Source organism: Kluyveromyces lactis (genome assembly GCF_000002515.2).
Source record: "Kluyveromyces lactis strain NRRL Y-1140 chromosome A complete sequence".
Taxonomy (NCBI): domain Eukaryota; kingdom Fungi; phylum Ascomycota; class Saccharomycetes; order Saccharomycetales; family Saccharomycetaceae; genus Kluyveromyces; species Kluyveromyces lactis.
Genome location: NC_006037.1, coordinates 143,810 through 159,173, shown reverse-complemented (window position 1 = coordinate 159,173; position 15,364 = coordinate 143,810). Strand labels below are relative to the sequence as shown.

Below are 15,364 nucleotides of genomic sequence, written 5' to 3'. Positions count from 1 at the left end.
ACGTCTGACGGAAAAGAGGAAACGTGAGAGAAATAACACAGAGGTTTTGACTACAAGTGAGGTCCCTGCGTTACCAATCTATTTAATTAATTTATTTGATATTTGGTTTGCATCAATCCTAGGCGCAAGAGCAAAGTATACTCTGGAGCGAAGCATTATCTAGGGCTACAATACAGGCTTTTTTTTTGGATTCATGTACTGACAACATCCACACACACCCTGCATTATTTTTGAGAAGACTATATTCTTAATTATAACACATCATAATACCATACCCCCTCTTTATTTTGGCACTTGTGTTGTTAAAGGAATTTGTGAAAAGTGAGATCAATAAATATATACCGCTTACAGCAGAAATAGAAGAAAGGAGGATGCCTACCAGTGTTCAGGTGAAAGATTACTATGAAAATGATTACAATGGGTTATGGTCATGGTATTTGAGCAATTTACGAAACGGAGAGTTTGAAGAATTGACTGGTAACGAGTTGAAGCATGGACTTTTGAAACGGTTTCTCAGAGATCAGTTTCAAGCGACCGGACCATTAAACAAAAAATTACTCTTGGTTTCAATTCCGGATGAGATTCACCAGGATATTAAAGTATTAGAAGAGTTTTTAAGCGAATATTTCCATTTGAAAGATGACCACACTAATATTGTCATTGATAAATTAACTCGTGGGACTGTTTACAAACATGAAAACCATTATCTAATACAGGACAAATTGACCAATTTCAATGATGAATGGTTCTTAGAGATGAAGAAAGATGTAAGCATTAGCGGGAACAGCAGCAAGGATGCTACCGATTCGGCGGAAAACTGCGGGCAGGAAATGGAGGATGATAGTCCCCGTCGAGATAGTGATTCTAGCGACAGCTATAGTATATTGACGGGTGATACGTTTGACACTGAATCTCATTCCATTGTTCTCAATTTCAAGCATCCCGAGGTCATGGTAAAACCAATCACTAAGACCACTCAACGGATTGTAAGGATCAGTCCAGGAAATAATATTGGCTCACCTGCAGAGTCTCAGGTATCAATAGTGACACATGGCGATGATCTGGAATCTTACCGTGGAGAAGCTTTGGTCCAAACTGTGACAAGGGCAATAGACGAAGATGAAGAAGATGAAGATGATGATGATCATCATCATGACGTCGAATCCGCTGACGATATGAAAAGCAAAGATATCTCGATTCCACCTAGCATTTCTATATCTGACAATTTCGGCACATTTAGGTTAGTGTTACAGTCAATTCTTATAACCAACAAGGAAACAGAACAAATCTTTACTGGCATAAGACAAAGCGAAAACGATAGAAGTAATGCTGACATAAATGATGATTGGCTCTTATACGATACGGATTTTAATTTAGGCAATTTACAAATGTTGTCGTTATACGATATTTTGGACTTCAGTAAATTTTTACCCAAAATTCTGTTTTACTCTATGATCCACGTTAAGGATTCTGTCGACGATAACACGGAGCTATCTTTACAACATCTGATTACAGTCAATAATACTCTGACTAATGGAAATATGTATAGTCCACATGAAGTTGATGATTCAATGAGTGAATTAAGTTCTGATAACTCGATTGAATGTTACACAGGAAATTCAAATGACTCCATTGCGGATGAACCAGTCATCGGACTGTACTCGCCAGCAACTGCGGCTACAGCAGGTCATAGGTCCATCAGAACGGTGGAAAGTATTGGTGCGTGGGCCTTAAATAGGTCCAATACCAAAAAAAGTATGGAAACTGTGCAAAACACGGTATCAAGGGACTCCAGAGGGAATTTCATGAACAGAATCAAGTCTCAGCCAATGCCTGTGTTATTGCAGACACTGAATAGTAATATAGATGAGGAGGCAATAAAGATCAAGAAAAATCTTGCCAAAGTTAGAGCAAGACAGCGGAAAAAGTCCACTTCCCACAATTGTAGTATAATGTAAGTAGTTCTGTGTTCATTAGAAAATAAATGACATTATGATTATTGAGTCTTGTTTATTGGGCTACTTAATTACAATGCTGCCTTTACTCTTGATAAATAACAGACCAATCAGACTATAATTAATCTGATAAAGATAATTTATTGAATTTCGCAACAATTCAGATGGACGGTGTGTTATTATAAGTTGATTAATTAGATTACGTGGGAGGATGGATTTATACAAGAAAAGGTAGTGTAAAAAAATTTGAAAGTGAAAATTGGTTGAAAAACATTATAGTAAAAGGAAAAAACCAAAGTAGAATAAGCGTTTTATTGATCGATGATAAAAGGGAGACAAAAGAAAAAAGTTCGAACATGCTCAATATAAGAGGGATAATTCTGAAAGTTTTATTAAGTCTTTTAAGACTGAAAATTTGGTTATTTTGTCTTTGTATTCGTGATCCATGTAATTTAAGTTTCTTCAGGAATGAGGAGTTCGTAATTATCCATTCGAAAAAGATATGTCCTCTACTTCAAAAAGAAAGACATCGGAAACTCGTTAAAAGAATTGAAACCGTTAATTTGAACGTAACAGTATTGTGGTGCGAAACCAAGTGAAATGATTATTCATTGCATATGCGAAATCAAAGCCTTTTGAACATCCTCCGCATTGACAACGACACCTTTTTCCGAACATTTAGCCTTTGTCCGTAGCTCCAAACATAGACCATCGATATCTAGGTCCGAGTAACGTGGATGTGCAGTAATACGATCCCAGACTTCGGAACACTTCAAAAGTTTACCGTCATTAGAAGGAATAATATCCTGTACTATTTCTTCTTGATTTGACAGCTTATCGGTTTCGGAAACCGAAGCCCCAGCATTGGCTGCAGGATCATGACAGAGAGGCATCGACGGTTCCTCATTAATCAAAGCTTGTATGGGATCTGAGTCTCCTTCCACTTGTTCATTTTCTTGTTCTTCCTTCAAAATATCAAGTAACGGATCATCATAATCAGGGAACGCAAGACCTGTGTCAATGAAGGGTATTTCTGGATTTTGCATATTACGCGACACCATATTGCTCAGTGGGGTGTTGAAGTTCCAATACATCCCGTCAGCCTTGGCCGGACTATTCGTGTTATTAGTGGTTGTGCTATAGTTGTTATCCTTCTGTTTAGTAATTGGTGAGGCACTGTCCAAGTCCAGATCAAACAGCTGGTCAGTTCTGAATCCTAGTTGACCAAAACTAGGTTGTTGCCAAGCAGAAACACTTGAATCGTTATCCAAACCATTCGGCGTTGCTTGAGAATGAGAGCTATCATTGTATTGTTTATCAACACTGAACTGATTGGATACCGCATTTACAGAATCGTGGTTATTCAAAGCAGAGGCGGATGCAGAGTCATGTAGAGGTGCAGAGGAAGACAGATCCTTGCTGTTAATTTTATTATTGTTGTGATTAGTAATATTAACATTACTATTGGATTTCGGTTTCAGGAGGTCTGAAGAGGACGGTGTTGAAACAGGGCTTGCTTTTGGTATTGGGTTAGACTTTGTGCCGCATGCCATGCTCAGTTTGGAGCAGAAACTAGAAACAGATTCATCGAACTGCGAATCAAAATCGAATTCCGAAGTGACATTTGACTGAGTCTGGTACAAATTTAGAGTATTTGAGTGTTTTCTTGACGACAGCCCATTAACGTTAGAAGGTGACGATGAAGAGTTGGAAATACTGGAACGAGAATGGTTCAAATTTGTACTGCTGACGCTCTTGTTATTAGCATTATCCAAAATCGATGTGGAAGCAGAGGGAGAAGTAGAATCTGAGGATGGAGAAGGAATCTTCGAGGGGTCCATTTTCCAAGGGAATTCGAACTGGAAATTAGAGCTCGATATAGCAGTGCTACTGTCCTTGCTGTTAGCTGCTTTATTGGCTGCGGCAGAAAAATCCGGATTGCTATCAATGGACGCTTTACGTTGTTTGGCTAGGTAATCCAAAAGGATAGAATCTCTTTTCTTGGGGAGTTCTGGATTGTAACGTTTTAGCTCTGATAATAGATTCGTGACCTGATTCCTCAAGAATTTAGTTTCCAATTCCGATTGTTTATTGAGAGATTCCAACTGACTAACTTTATCCTCTAATTCCTTCATCTTGCGCTCTCTACGTTCACGGAACGCTCTTTGAGCAGCCCTGTTCTGAGCAGTCCTCTTGTCCTTCGCCTCGGTTTCCAAAGGCTTCCTACCTGGCTTACGTTCCCTACGTTTGGAAGCGGGACTCGATCCGGAATTGTTGCCCCCAGAATCGCTATCCGTACCATCATCGGGCGAACCGGCCCTCTTGTTGTCAAAAGGTCGTTTAGCGGTTGATGTACTCATCTTTTTTGTGCGAATATGATATGATAGGGTAGAATAGAATATGTACTCAATTCAACAACACTTAGTCGAACTCGATTAGTTTACTCTCTCGCTTTCTTTCTATGAGCAGAGATGTGATGACAAAGGGTGGCAAAAACACACAGAGAAGGATGGAAAAAAAACAGAACTCGTGCTTCGCTAATCAAAGAGATTATGTAGACACACTCTAGTTTCTAATGTGATTCTGAACCTGAATTGACCTTAGTTGACAAAGATCCTCAACCAAGTATGGGATTTGAGCCTGAAGACTGTGTAGCTTGAAGTTTGTTTGATTTAAACCTTTGTTCCCCTGTAAAATAAAGCAAGTTTAAACTTTCTAAATGAAAATAATATAAAATATCTCTTATTCTAAAAAAAAGAACCCAAACGTATTAATAATATAATATACGTTCAAAAGAAGCGGGATTAGAAAGGAGATAACAGAGAAAAAAAAGTAACACGAAGCGACCCTTTAAGAGAGAAAAGGAAGAAGCATCAGAGAGGCGGAGGACTACTATTTTAAATGAGGTGAAAAGGGTTAAATTGTAGAGAGTAGCGCGTAGCAACTAGTTTATGAATCATTTTAACTGGCAAGACAAGGTTAATGTCGTCGTTTTTGTTTTTTTTAGCAAATACCGATGAGTTTGTACGGCTAAACTTTTCAGAAAGGCATGTAGTTTGCAATGATCGGCCGGCACGAGTAGGATGGTTAGCAATTACCGAGTAGAGTGAGGAGGGAGAGAATGCCAAGGGCTTGATAATATGAAGCGCAAGGGGTGGCTGGCGAGGGGTAAACTGAGGGGTGCACCCGAACTTGCTTTCCCGTTTCCTCCTATGGTTGCGATACTACTTTGTGTATGTAATAAGCAGGTCACCGGGTAATATTGCACTACAGATACTAAAGTATAGCAATAACGGAGAAAATGTGTGAGTTTATCCGAATACTGAAATCCGGTCGGGTAAATTAGGGGAAGAGGGCAACACAGAAAGAAGTTGATCACGTGCATGCACGTGATCAACTTCTTTCTGTATTCTTTTTCTTTTTCTTCGTTAAGTATTATCCGGGTAACACCAATGTATTAAACGACAGGGAACGAGAAGATAGCGGAAAAGATGCCAAAAAAACGAAAAACACAGTACTCGAAGTACTGAAATTCTTCGAGTATCAAATTTTGTTCAGTTCGCGTATATTTCTCTGTACAGGCTATATATGGGACGTTGACTTTACTTCTTCACAAAATGTTCTACTATTCACCTCTTCATCAATTCAGTTTAATTCGTGCTTCTTTGTAATAAATAATTTCGCATTAGCTGCAACAACAAGTGGGATTACTGGTACATCATGTCTGAAAGTAATGAATTGAGAAAGCGTCAAGCTGAATTTACTAAAGAATTGCACGGTAATAACGTGACCAAGAGTGGGTTCTCTGCGTTGGTTTCCAAGAACAAATCTGCTCAAACGGAGGCTGTGGCCAAGTATTTGAAGCATTGGGATGGTAAGACAGACGCTGATGCTGAACGTAGACGTCTAGAGGACTATAACGAGTCCACGCACTCTTATTACAACGTCGTGACCGATTTTTACGAGTACGGTTGGGGTTCCAGTTTCCATTTCTCGCGTTTCTTCAAAGGTGAATCTTTCTCGGCCAGTGTTGCCAGGCACGAACATTACTTGGCTTACAAAGCCGGTATTAAGGAAAATGATTTGATACTTGACGTTGGATGTGGTGTTGGTGGACCAGCACGTACCATTTCCCGTTTCACTGGTTGTAACATCATCGGGTTGAATAACAACGATTACCAAATCCAAAAGGCAAACTATTACGCCAAGCGTGATCATTTGGACTCTAAACTATCTTTTGTTAAAGGTGATTTCATGAAGATGGAATTCGACGAAAACACTTTCGATAGCGTCTATGCCATCGAAGCCACATGTCACGCACCAACTTTCGAAGGTGTCTATGGTGAAATCTACAAAGTCTTGAAGCCTGGCGGTACTTTTGCCGTTTACGAATGGGTCATGACTGATAAGTACGACGAAACTAATCCAGAACACCGTAAAATCGCTTATGAAATCGAATTGGGTGACGGTATCCCAAAGATGTATTCTGTCGATGCAGCACGTGACGCCCTATCTAAAGTCGGTTTCGAAATCTTGGAAGAGAATGATTTAGCTGACAACGATGACGAGATACCATGGTACGCTCCCTTGACCGGTGAATGGAAATACGTCAATTCCGTAGCAGATTTGGCCACTTTCTTCAGAACCTCTCGTCTCGGCCGTGCCTTCACCACATCCATGGTTACTGTCTTCGAAAAGTTGGGTTTGGCTCCAAAGGGTTCCGTATCAGTGACTAACGCATTGGAAGAAGCTGCTGTTGGTTTAGTAGCCGGTGGTGAGAAGAAACTTTTCACCCCAATGATGTTGTTCGTGGCCAAAAAGCCAGAACAAAAATAGACGGGATAGAATCCTCGCACCTCTACTACTTACTACCTTTCCTTCCACTTTATGAAATTTAAATAACTACTTCATAACCAAAATTCGTATAGTATTCCATAAACCGCAGTCATATTCAAAACTACAGTTGCCTTGCCTGGGGTAAGGCAAGATTGGATTTCCATAAGTTAAATGCACGTACCGATGCACGTTCTCACGTCGTACCTAATTTTTTGAAAAACGTGCTTATCTATATATGAAAATGTATATTTATTCATTTATATCTTATATATCCTTAAAACGTCAAATAAATAAAGAAGATGTTCTCCATTCGGCACAGAAAGACGCAGACAAAGCAATCAAAAAAAAAAAAAATAATGACAGTGGGGTTGGAACTAAGGCCCAAAGACACATTTTGCTTCTGCTTGCCCACTGTTCGGTCCCTATCTTGCCTGCGTCTCTGGACTTCCTAAGCCAACGCAAAATACCACTGCAAACCTTAATAAACTATAAACTGTAAATTAGCATTAGCACGAGCTAATGCTAATTTTTCCATCAATTTCTTCCTCGTGGACATCATCGGGCATATCATTACGCATTCTGTAATGAAAATATAGAAAATTTTATTATGGTAATAGAAGAAATTGCCCGTGCCATATGAAAGTTACAATCTCACAAGGAAATCCCAGGAAAAAAAGACAAATTCGAACCTAAAAAAATAAGTGAAAGAAGATGTCACCGTCGCCGCATACAAGAAAGAGCTACCGGCATTTCTCAGGTTGTGTTATCGAACTGTTTTTTTTAACTTGAGGGTTGCAATGACAGGTTGCAGTATTGTGCTTTCGGTTCGAGCCGTAGTGCCTTTTCACTTTCTAGGTTGCAAATTAAGAGACTTGTTCCACTTTGGAATTTTGCAGGGGGGATGCTTTGAAAAAAGCTGTGAAGACGTATACACATTTTATGCGTGTATATGAACATATATAATGAGGCTACTTTAGGATTTGGAGTTTAATACTGAGTTGGTGTGTATTTTTTACTTGCATTATTCTGTATACGTAGTTCTTATTGGGTAGTTAGTGTATTAGCAAGCCAGCTTTCAATCCTGTGACTATGACTTACGATAGGAATCATCTTGAACATCCAGGTACTAGGGATTTGCCTAAGTCCTTTTCAGGATATGCACATCATTTGGTATCACAAATTAACAAAGAGATCACGTGGAACAAAACGTATGATGTCACAGAGGAATCGGAAGAGATAAGTGAGAACGATGGTGTCGTTGGAGTCAACGAGTTCGATAGCACCGGTGAAAGTTTAGTGGCAAAAGCTGATGATTCTGGCAAGAAGAGTGGTTCAAAGACCTCGTTCAGATCAAATTTGCACATTTACTGGCCTATCTTCACTACGGGGTCCGGTTTATTCAGTGATGGTTATATCAACGCTTCCATTGGTACCGTTTCCACATGTTTAGCGCAGATTTATGGTGATCAGTACTCGAATTCGAATGCCATTCAAAACGTTTCATCTATTGCTTTTGTTGGTATCGTTTTAGGACAATTGTCCTTCGGTTACATTGCTGACTACTATTCTCGTAGATTGGCAATGTTGATGGGTAACATCATCTTGATTGTGTTTTCCATCCTTGCTGCTGGTGCCTGGGGTGTCGGCACCACAACGACTCAAGCTGGTGGTATATTTGCAGCTATCACTGCTTATAGATTCTTTTTAGGTGTCGGTATCGGATCTGAATATCCTGCTGGGTCTACTGCTGCTGCAGAAGCTTCAGCTTTATTGCCCGCAAAGAGGAGGAACCGTTGGTTTGTTTGGTTCACAAACTTCATGATTGATTGGGGTTTCGTTATCGCAGCCGTTGTGCCATTGGTTCTTATTTGTATCTTTGGTGAACACAGATTACAATGGGTTTGGAGATTAACCATGGGACTGGGTGCGATTCCACCATTCTCATTGTTCTTGATGAGATTAAAATTCAAGGAAAACAAGAGTTTCACTTCCACCAAATTTAACAAGATGATGCCTTACGGGTTGATCTTCAAATTTTATTGGTTCCGTACCATTATCATCTCCATCATTTGGTTCCTTTACAACTTTTCCTCATATGCATTCGGTATTTACTCTTCTTTGATCATTAAGAACCTTTTAACAAATGACTCTGACGAACAAGTTGGTTTGAAGGAATCCTTCGCTTGGAACGTTTTATTCAACGCATTTTACTTACCAGGTTCCTTCGCTGGTGCGATCTTTGCAGATTATATTGGTCCTCGTTTGACCTTATCCTTGGGTTTGTTCGTACAAGCTATGTTTGGTATCGGTATGACATGTGGTTTCAAATCTTTGGAGAAAAATATCGCTGCATTTACCGTTGTCTTCGGTATCTTCACCTCTTTGGGTGAATTCTCAGTTGGTGACAACATCGGTTTGATCGCTTCCAAGAGTTATGCTACACCAGTAAGAGGTACTCTTTATTCCATCTCGGCAGCTTTCGCTAAAGTTGGTGCCTTTGTGGGTACTTATGCTTTCCCACAAATCATCAAGAATGCAGGTGGTTCCGATACCACTAACGGTATGCGTGCTCCATTCTGGGTTGCTACCGCTTTATGTCTCGTTTCATGTTTTTTGGCCCTATTCTTCTTACCTGAGCTTGACCCCAATGCTATTGTGGATGAGGACCGCAAATTCGCCGAATACTTGGCTCAAAGTGGTTACGATATGTCGACATTGGGTACTGAAAGTGACAACACTGTCGAAGTTGAATACTCACAGGAAATTTTAAAGTCAGATTCTATTGATAAGAATTAGATCAACCTTCTTCAACTACTCTGCGAATTTAGCTACAACCTCCATTTTGTATGTTGTTGACAGTTTTTTTCTCTTTTTTGACTTTGCTTTGCTAATCTGATAAAACTGTCATCCAACTGTACTCATACCGTTGCAACGTTGCCTTTACTACTGTCGTTATTGTTGTCACTATCTATTTATTAATAAAATCCCTTTCTTAAACCTTTTGTTCCTCCGAGATGCCTAGATATTGATGAACTAAAGTTTGAGAGGGTTCCCGAAATAATATTGACGCAGAATCTCATCTCTTGCTATCCTTGTTAACAAACACATGAATACTATTGATTACTATTCACTATATGACGGACTTAAACACAAGGATCTAGCAAATTTACTTATCTGTACCTTACTTTAGTAATACTATTTACTTGTTAATATACTACACATTTCAACATTAATATTTGATATTATACTTTCATTCGATATATTTAAATATCAAAGTTGTGTTTTGACACTAATTTGATAAAAACAAACGAAATGTCTTCTTTGCAGTGATCAGCATATTCCATTTAATATTAAAAATACTGTGCGGACGCAAGCCTCACACAAGGTTACAATGCTTTGGTTTGATGCAATTGTGTTCTTTCATTAGGAAATGAAAGAAAATATTTACGTACACATTCCAAATGAATTACCTTTGTCCCTGATTGAATTTAACTGCGTTACGATTTGCTGTGCGCAATTTATTAGCACTGGCTTGGGTCTCATCTTGAAACATATCAAGAAGTTCATTTTGTGCCTCCAGCTCCTGATTTAGAACCAGAGAAATATTCTTTTGTTGCTGGACAATTTCATGTAATTTATGCAACTGTTCGTCTTGATCATTTATCGTATCTTTGTGTAACTGCAAAATTTGTTGGTTATTCAAATCACTTGTCTCACTTGTCTCACCTAGTTTTCTACCTTTTCCGATCTTTGGTTCCTCGAACTTGTTCTGATAGTCCTTGTAGAGTAGCTCTTCCCTGTCATTATTATGTTTATTCCAAGACGCTGGCTGAATGGTTTCATTTAAATCATTTTTGAATGTAGCCAACAATTGCTTTCTTCGTTCGCATTCCATTTTGCTGACCAGTTCTTCCTTCTCTATAACTTTTAATCCTTGCTCTAAGTTGTCAAGCACAAGACGCTGCTTCATGACCGTGCGTGTATCATGAGCACCGTTATAGAACTCGCTCTTGGATTCTCTCAATACGACAAGCCATTTAGATGGATCTAGCGCATCATCAGGATTTGTACCGTCTTTGATGGTCTCCTTCGTGAAACTGTTTCCTGATTTTGTAGATGATTTTATATACCAACCTTCTGGTAAATTTAAGAACTGAGCAACTAGGCTAGAATTTCTCCATTTTGTCTCAAAAGAATCGTTTAGTAAATCCGATAGAAATTGCCTGAGCTTTACCCTTCTCTCTTCAACCACATCGGGATCGCATGAGTTTGCTGTTCTGCTCCACAGTAACCTTCTACCAGGAAGTTCGTATGGTAGTTCTCCGCTACATTCGTATTCCAGTTGCTTTTTGAGTTGCAAAAAGTCCTTAAATCGTCTTTCAGATTTGTACTCGCTATAATCTTCTTTTGATCGTATTACATTGACAATTATGTGATATAGAGCATACCGCTTTTCCACAATAGTGACATCATTGATACTGACTTCACATCTCATTCCTCGGTCCATGATGGTACTAATAAGTAATGTGCTGGTGAAACTGCAAATTTATTGTATCGTGACGTACCATATAAAGCAGATAAATGGTAATGCCACGTATTTTGCCTTGATTCTGCCAATAAAATCCTCTGTTAATATTACTTAAATTCGTCGATTGGTAGGTGATATTTAATATTCATCTATCAGATTGAAAATGATTCCTTATAGTGATTGTTCAATCGAAAACGAAGTACACTTATGACTAGCTTCTAATTCACACAGCAAAAAATTTGCCAAAATAACAGTTGTTTCCTATAAACATCGCATCGCTCAGGATACTTACAATCATTCAAAGAGTACTTAAGCCCTTATTAAATGTGTTGATGTCATACTATACGAATAATACATAATATGGCACAGTAAAATACCTTCTTAGTTATTTGCATTCTAAGATCTTTAAAGTGGTTTGAATAATTTATGGAAAATACAGACTAGCTAGCTTGCAATTGAGTTACAAGTTCAGTTGAAACATTCAGCTATACTAAAAGAGCTAGCCTCAGAACTCTACATTCTTTACTTTCTGAAGATCCATCGGTGTCGAAAAATTCTCCTAGTTCTTCCAGCCAACTGTTCTTCGATCATTCAGAATACTTCTTCTCGCAGCATTGTTATGTCAAAACTTTTCATCCCAACAACCAATTGTGGTAAAGCGCATGAAACTGATATATATGGTTTGGTAATAACTAACCCATACACCGTATCATGTTCTGGTGACGGCTATTTAAAACTTTGGAATAATAAACTAACCGAGGATCAATTGGCGAAGGATCACGTAATAAAGGAATTTGTTACTCCCATGGGCCTCCATCATGTTTCAGCATTCGAATCAGTAGAATCGAATGGGGAAACAGTAATTATATTATCTGCAATTTCGTTCGATGGAAAGATATATTTCTACCAAATCGATTTGAAGGAAGGAAAATTGGTGAAACTGTCTTTATTAAATGCTGATGACTCAAAACACAGCTATTGGGCTTGTCAATGGTATATCAGTACTAACCCTAAGAATCCACACAAGTTTATTGCAACCACGGTACAGGGGACAACTAAAGTCTGGAATTTTATAATATTTCAAGAACCAGAGTTAGATACTGAAACCGGAGAACCCCTGTCCAATTCATTAGTTTATGAACCACATTTCAACTTTCAGGGAAAAATAAATTCCCAGACACCACGATTTGCAACTGCTGTCGACGTTTCCTCAACTCAATTGATTGCTACCGGTTTTTCTGATGGTTCGGTGGTAGTTTCTCAACTATCTACGCTGAGACCCGTGTACAACTTTGAAGGGTTCGGTTTGAAAGGGGTTGAAGAATCAAGCAGTACAATACGAGACATTAAATTCAGTCCAGCAGGATCATTATTGGCAGTTGCTCATGATAGTGGCTCTTACGGTTGCGTTTCCTTGTATGAGACTGAATTTGGTGAGCGAATCGGAAATTTCACAGTTCCCACACATGGAAACCAAACTACTATAGCATCATATGCTCATAATGGATGGGTGTTCTCAGTTTCTTTTAACAGCACTGGTGAATACCTTGCATCTGCTGGATATGATGGGAAGATAAGAATATGGGATACCAAATCCAGAGAAAGAGTGTCGACTTTAAATGTAAACACCACTGATATTGAAATCGAAGAAGATATCGTTTTAGAAGACGAACACGGAGATTCTTTAGAAGTCCCACCAGTGCTTGCCGTATCATTTTTCGATAAATGTGTTCGTTCAGGAATGGGTGGTAGTACAAACGAGGGTATTTGCTGCGTGTGCTCTGATAGAAGTATACGGTGGTATAGAGAGGCAGGCGGTATCTGAAGAAGCTAAAAAACCATATTAGGATCGCAGAGGGAGAAAAGTATAGTGTTATAAAATGTTGCACTACTACATTACTAATTATATTGTATATGGTAGATAAGCAATCGATTAACCATCGCTATTTCATTCCAGTATTGATAGCTGTTTTAACTATCAATGCAGATTTATCCTGCGAGGTTAAGTGTATTAATCTTGCAAAAGAATAACAAAAGGAGAAGGTTATTTAAAATGAAGTTAATTTAAACTCAATTAAGAGATCTTCATTACCTTTGTCCTTCGTGTCAACTGCATTTTAACAAACGCAGTTGAGCTAAGAAAAAAACGCGCACAGGCAAAACATGAGAGACAGAGAAGGATTTCAAAGTGCAAATTATTAATTGTTTGCGATTTTGGTTCATTATCCCCCGTTGATGCGTGTTTTTTCCTGGCATAGTTAAAGTTCTTCCTGAATTAGGTCTGTAAAAAGTGCTGTTTAGAAGTAATAAAATTCCATTGCTCTCAGCATACTTCATTTTCGGTATAAAAAAGGAATGTGTCAGGCAAAAGGACTTCTAAGTTTCAAACAATCATTGTTTATGAAAGAAAGAAAGGAAGAAAGAAAAGAAGAGTGAAGAGGCTAACATCCATACGTTGTTAGTCTTAATTCTTTTTTTTTTTTAGGATTTTTATCAGCATTTTTATCATTTTTTTGGGGGTTTTTAATAATGGGAATAGTTTATAATCATCGAACGTCGGGTGCATGCACACTCAGACAGACTCGTTATGAGCAGCCATTGTCCAAATCAGCCGACAATTCGTCACGCGTATAGTTGAACTATTTTTTTAATGTTTTTTTGTTAACGTTGTCTTGTTGTATATTTTCGTTTTCCTCAGTAAGCTGAGAAACAGTAGTAGTTTTGATTAACCTGTTGTTGTTGATGATGATCGTTCCAAAAAGGTTGTTGAGGTTGCTCATAATAGTTCACATTGTCATAGTTCTTTGGTCTAGGGCTGTATTGGGAAGGTGGAGAGCAGTTGAATTGTTTTTGGTAACCGTTATTATAGGAGTAACTTCTCAAGTCAGAATAAACCGGTGATGAATAAGCCATCGAGGAATGTCCACAGTTTGGTGTTTGATAACCATAGGCCATCGACGAGGCAGATGAATACTGACGTTGGTGAGTTGGAACAGAAGATGGGCTCAGTTGATGTTGCTGCTGCTGTTGCTGTTGTTGATAGGCAGATAGTCTCTGCTCTCTGACGAAAGCATTGTATGATTCTTGGAAAGATTCATAAGTATCGAACTTATCTTCAAACAACCTCCATTCAAACGCCTTAAGCCAAGACTTTTCGTACTGGTTAATTGTCAACAAGTCCATACCAGTAGCTTGAGACCATGATTTATTGGTGAAAGTTTTATCATCGTTGAACTTGTTGGCTAGCACAAGTGCAACCACCAAATTTTGATAGATGATGTCGACAGATTTACCACCAATAGACTGAAAGTCACAATCGATGAGATCTAGGTACTTGATCAAATAGTCCAAAGCCAAAAAGATGGTAACAGATGGTAATCTAGTGGATCCCAACACAGAGGACACACTGCTCGAGAACAGTTCCATAACATCTGCGGGAACATCAAAACTGCCGAATGACAAACATGAGTTCTTAGTAACGAAATCAGACATCGTGTTTAATTCATAGTCCAATACTTCGCAAACACCGCCATTGACATTTTGTTCTTTCTCTGGGATAACTTGATTATTTGCAGGTGGAACCATAACCTGAGGCTGATTCATCATCATAGAATGACCTGGCATAACAGGGTGACCATGATTCTGAACCAAGCCAGGAACATGTCCAACAACAGGAGCAGCTGGTGGTTGCATATAGGATAGACCAGGTGGAGGAAAGTAAAAAGAGTTGGATTGACCATGTCCTGGTTGAAACATACCATCGATTTGGTGAGGGGTGATTGTTGTAGGATTAACTGCAGGACAACCGTAACCGTTGATAGATGATACCATACTAGGGTTCATAGAACCTGAACGATGGTGGTAAGGGGTAGCCATGCTGTTCGATTGAACAGACATAGCTGGATAATTTGGGTAATACATGAAAGAAGCCATGATTACTGCTATCAAAATAAAACCAATTTATCAAGCGGAGAAGGAAAAAATAAAAAAGAGTATAACAAAAAAAAATGAAACAGTAAAGTTACTAGATCAAATAAAGATATCA

At 38.7% G+C, this 15,364-nt stretch overlaps 7 protein-coding genes across 7 annotated transcripts; 4 read left to right on the top strand and 3 right to left on the bottom strand.

The window, feature by feature from the left end:
- Nucleotides 1-371: 371 nt before the first annotated feature.
- GIS4 (Gis4p) lies at nucleotides 372-1,958 on the top strand (the record flags this gene model as incomplete). Its single annotated transcript, XM_451078.1, has 1 exon — nucleotides 372-1,958. One exon carries the CDS (start codon nucleotides 372-374, stop codon nucleotides 1,956-1,958), a length of 1,587 nt encoding a protein of 528 aa, XP_451078.1.
- Nucleotides 1,959-2,563: 605 nt separating this feature from the next.
- On the bottom strand, nucleotides 2,564-4,315 carry KLLA0_A01760g (uncharacterized protein; the record flags this gene model as incomplete). Its single annotated transcript, XM_451077.1, has 1 exon — nucleotides 2,564-4,315. The coding sequence occupies one exon, from the start codon at nucleotides 4,313-4,315 to the stop codon at nucleotides 2,564-2,566; it is 1,752 nt and encodes a 583-aa protein (XP_451077.1).
- Nucleotides 4,316-5,675: 1,360 nt separating this feature from the next.
- ERG6 (sterol 24-C-methyltransferase) lies at nucleotides 5,676-6,791 on the top strand (the record flags this gene model as incomplete). Its single annotated transcript, XM_451076.1, has 1 exon — nucleotides 5,676-6,791. The coding sequence occupies one exon, from the start codon at nucleotides 5,676-5,678 to the stop codon at nucleotides 6,789-6,791; it is 1,116 nt and encodes a 371-aa protein (XP_451076.1).
- A 1,089-nt stretch (nucleotides 6,792-7,880) lies between these two features.
- Nucleotides 7,881-9,587, top strand: KLLA0_A01694g (uncharacterized protein; the record flags this gene model as incomplete). Its single annotated transcript, XM_451074.1, has 1 exon — nucleotides 7,881-9,587. One exon carries the CDS (start codon nucleotides 7,881-7,883, stop codon nucleotides 9,585-9,587), a length of 1,707 nt encoding a protein of 568 aa, XP_451074.1.
- Nucleotides 9,588-10,257: 670 nt separating this feature from the next.
- Nucleotides 10,258-11,298, bottom strand: VAM7 (Vam7p; the record flags this gene model as incomplete). Its single annotated transcript, XM_451073.1, has 1 exon — nucleotides 10,258-11,298. One exon carries the CDS (start codon nucleotides 11,296-11,298, stop codon nucleotides 10,258-10,260), a length of 1,041 nt encoding a protein of 346 aa, XP_451073.1.
- Nucleotides 11,299-11,938: 640 nt separating this feature from the next.
- SKI8 (SKI complex subunit WD repeat protein SKI8) lies at nucleotides 11,939-13,144 on the top strand (the record flags this gene model as incomplete). Its single annotated transcript, XM_451072.1, has 1 exon — nucleotides 11,939-13,144. One exon carries the CDS (start codon nucleotides 11,939-11,941, stop codon nucleotides 13,142-13,144), a length of 1,206 nt encoding a protein of 401 aa, XP_451072.1.
- An 869-nt stretch (nucleotides 13,145-14,013) lies between these two features.
- Nucleotides 14,014-15,252, bottom strand: CLG1 (Clg1p; the record flags this gene model as incomplete). The annotated part of the gene is made up of 1 exon (XM_451071.1): nucleotides 14,014-15,252. One exon carries the CDS (start codon nucleotides 15,250-15,252, stop codon nucleotides 14,014-14,016), a length of 1,239 nt encoding a protein of 412 aa, XP_451071.1.
- Between the last annotated feature and the right edge of the window lie 112 nt (nucleotides 15,253-15,364).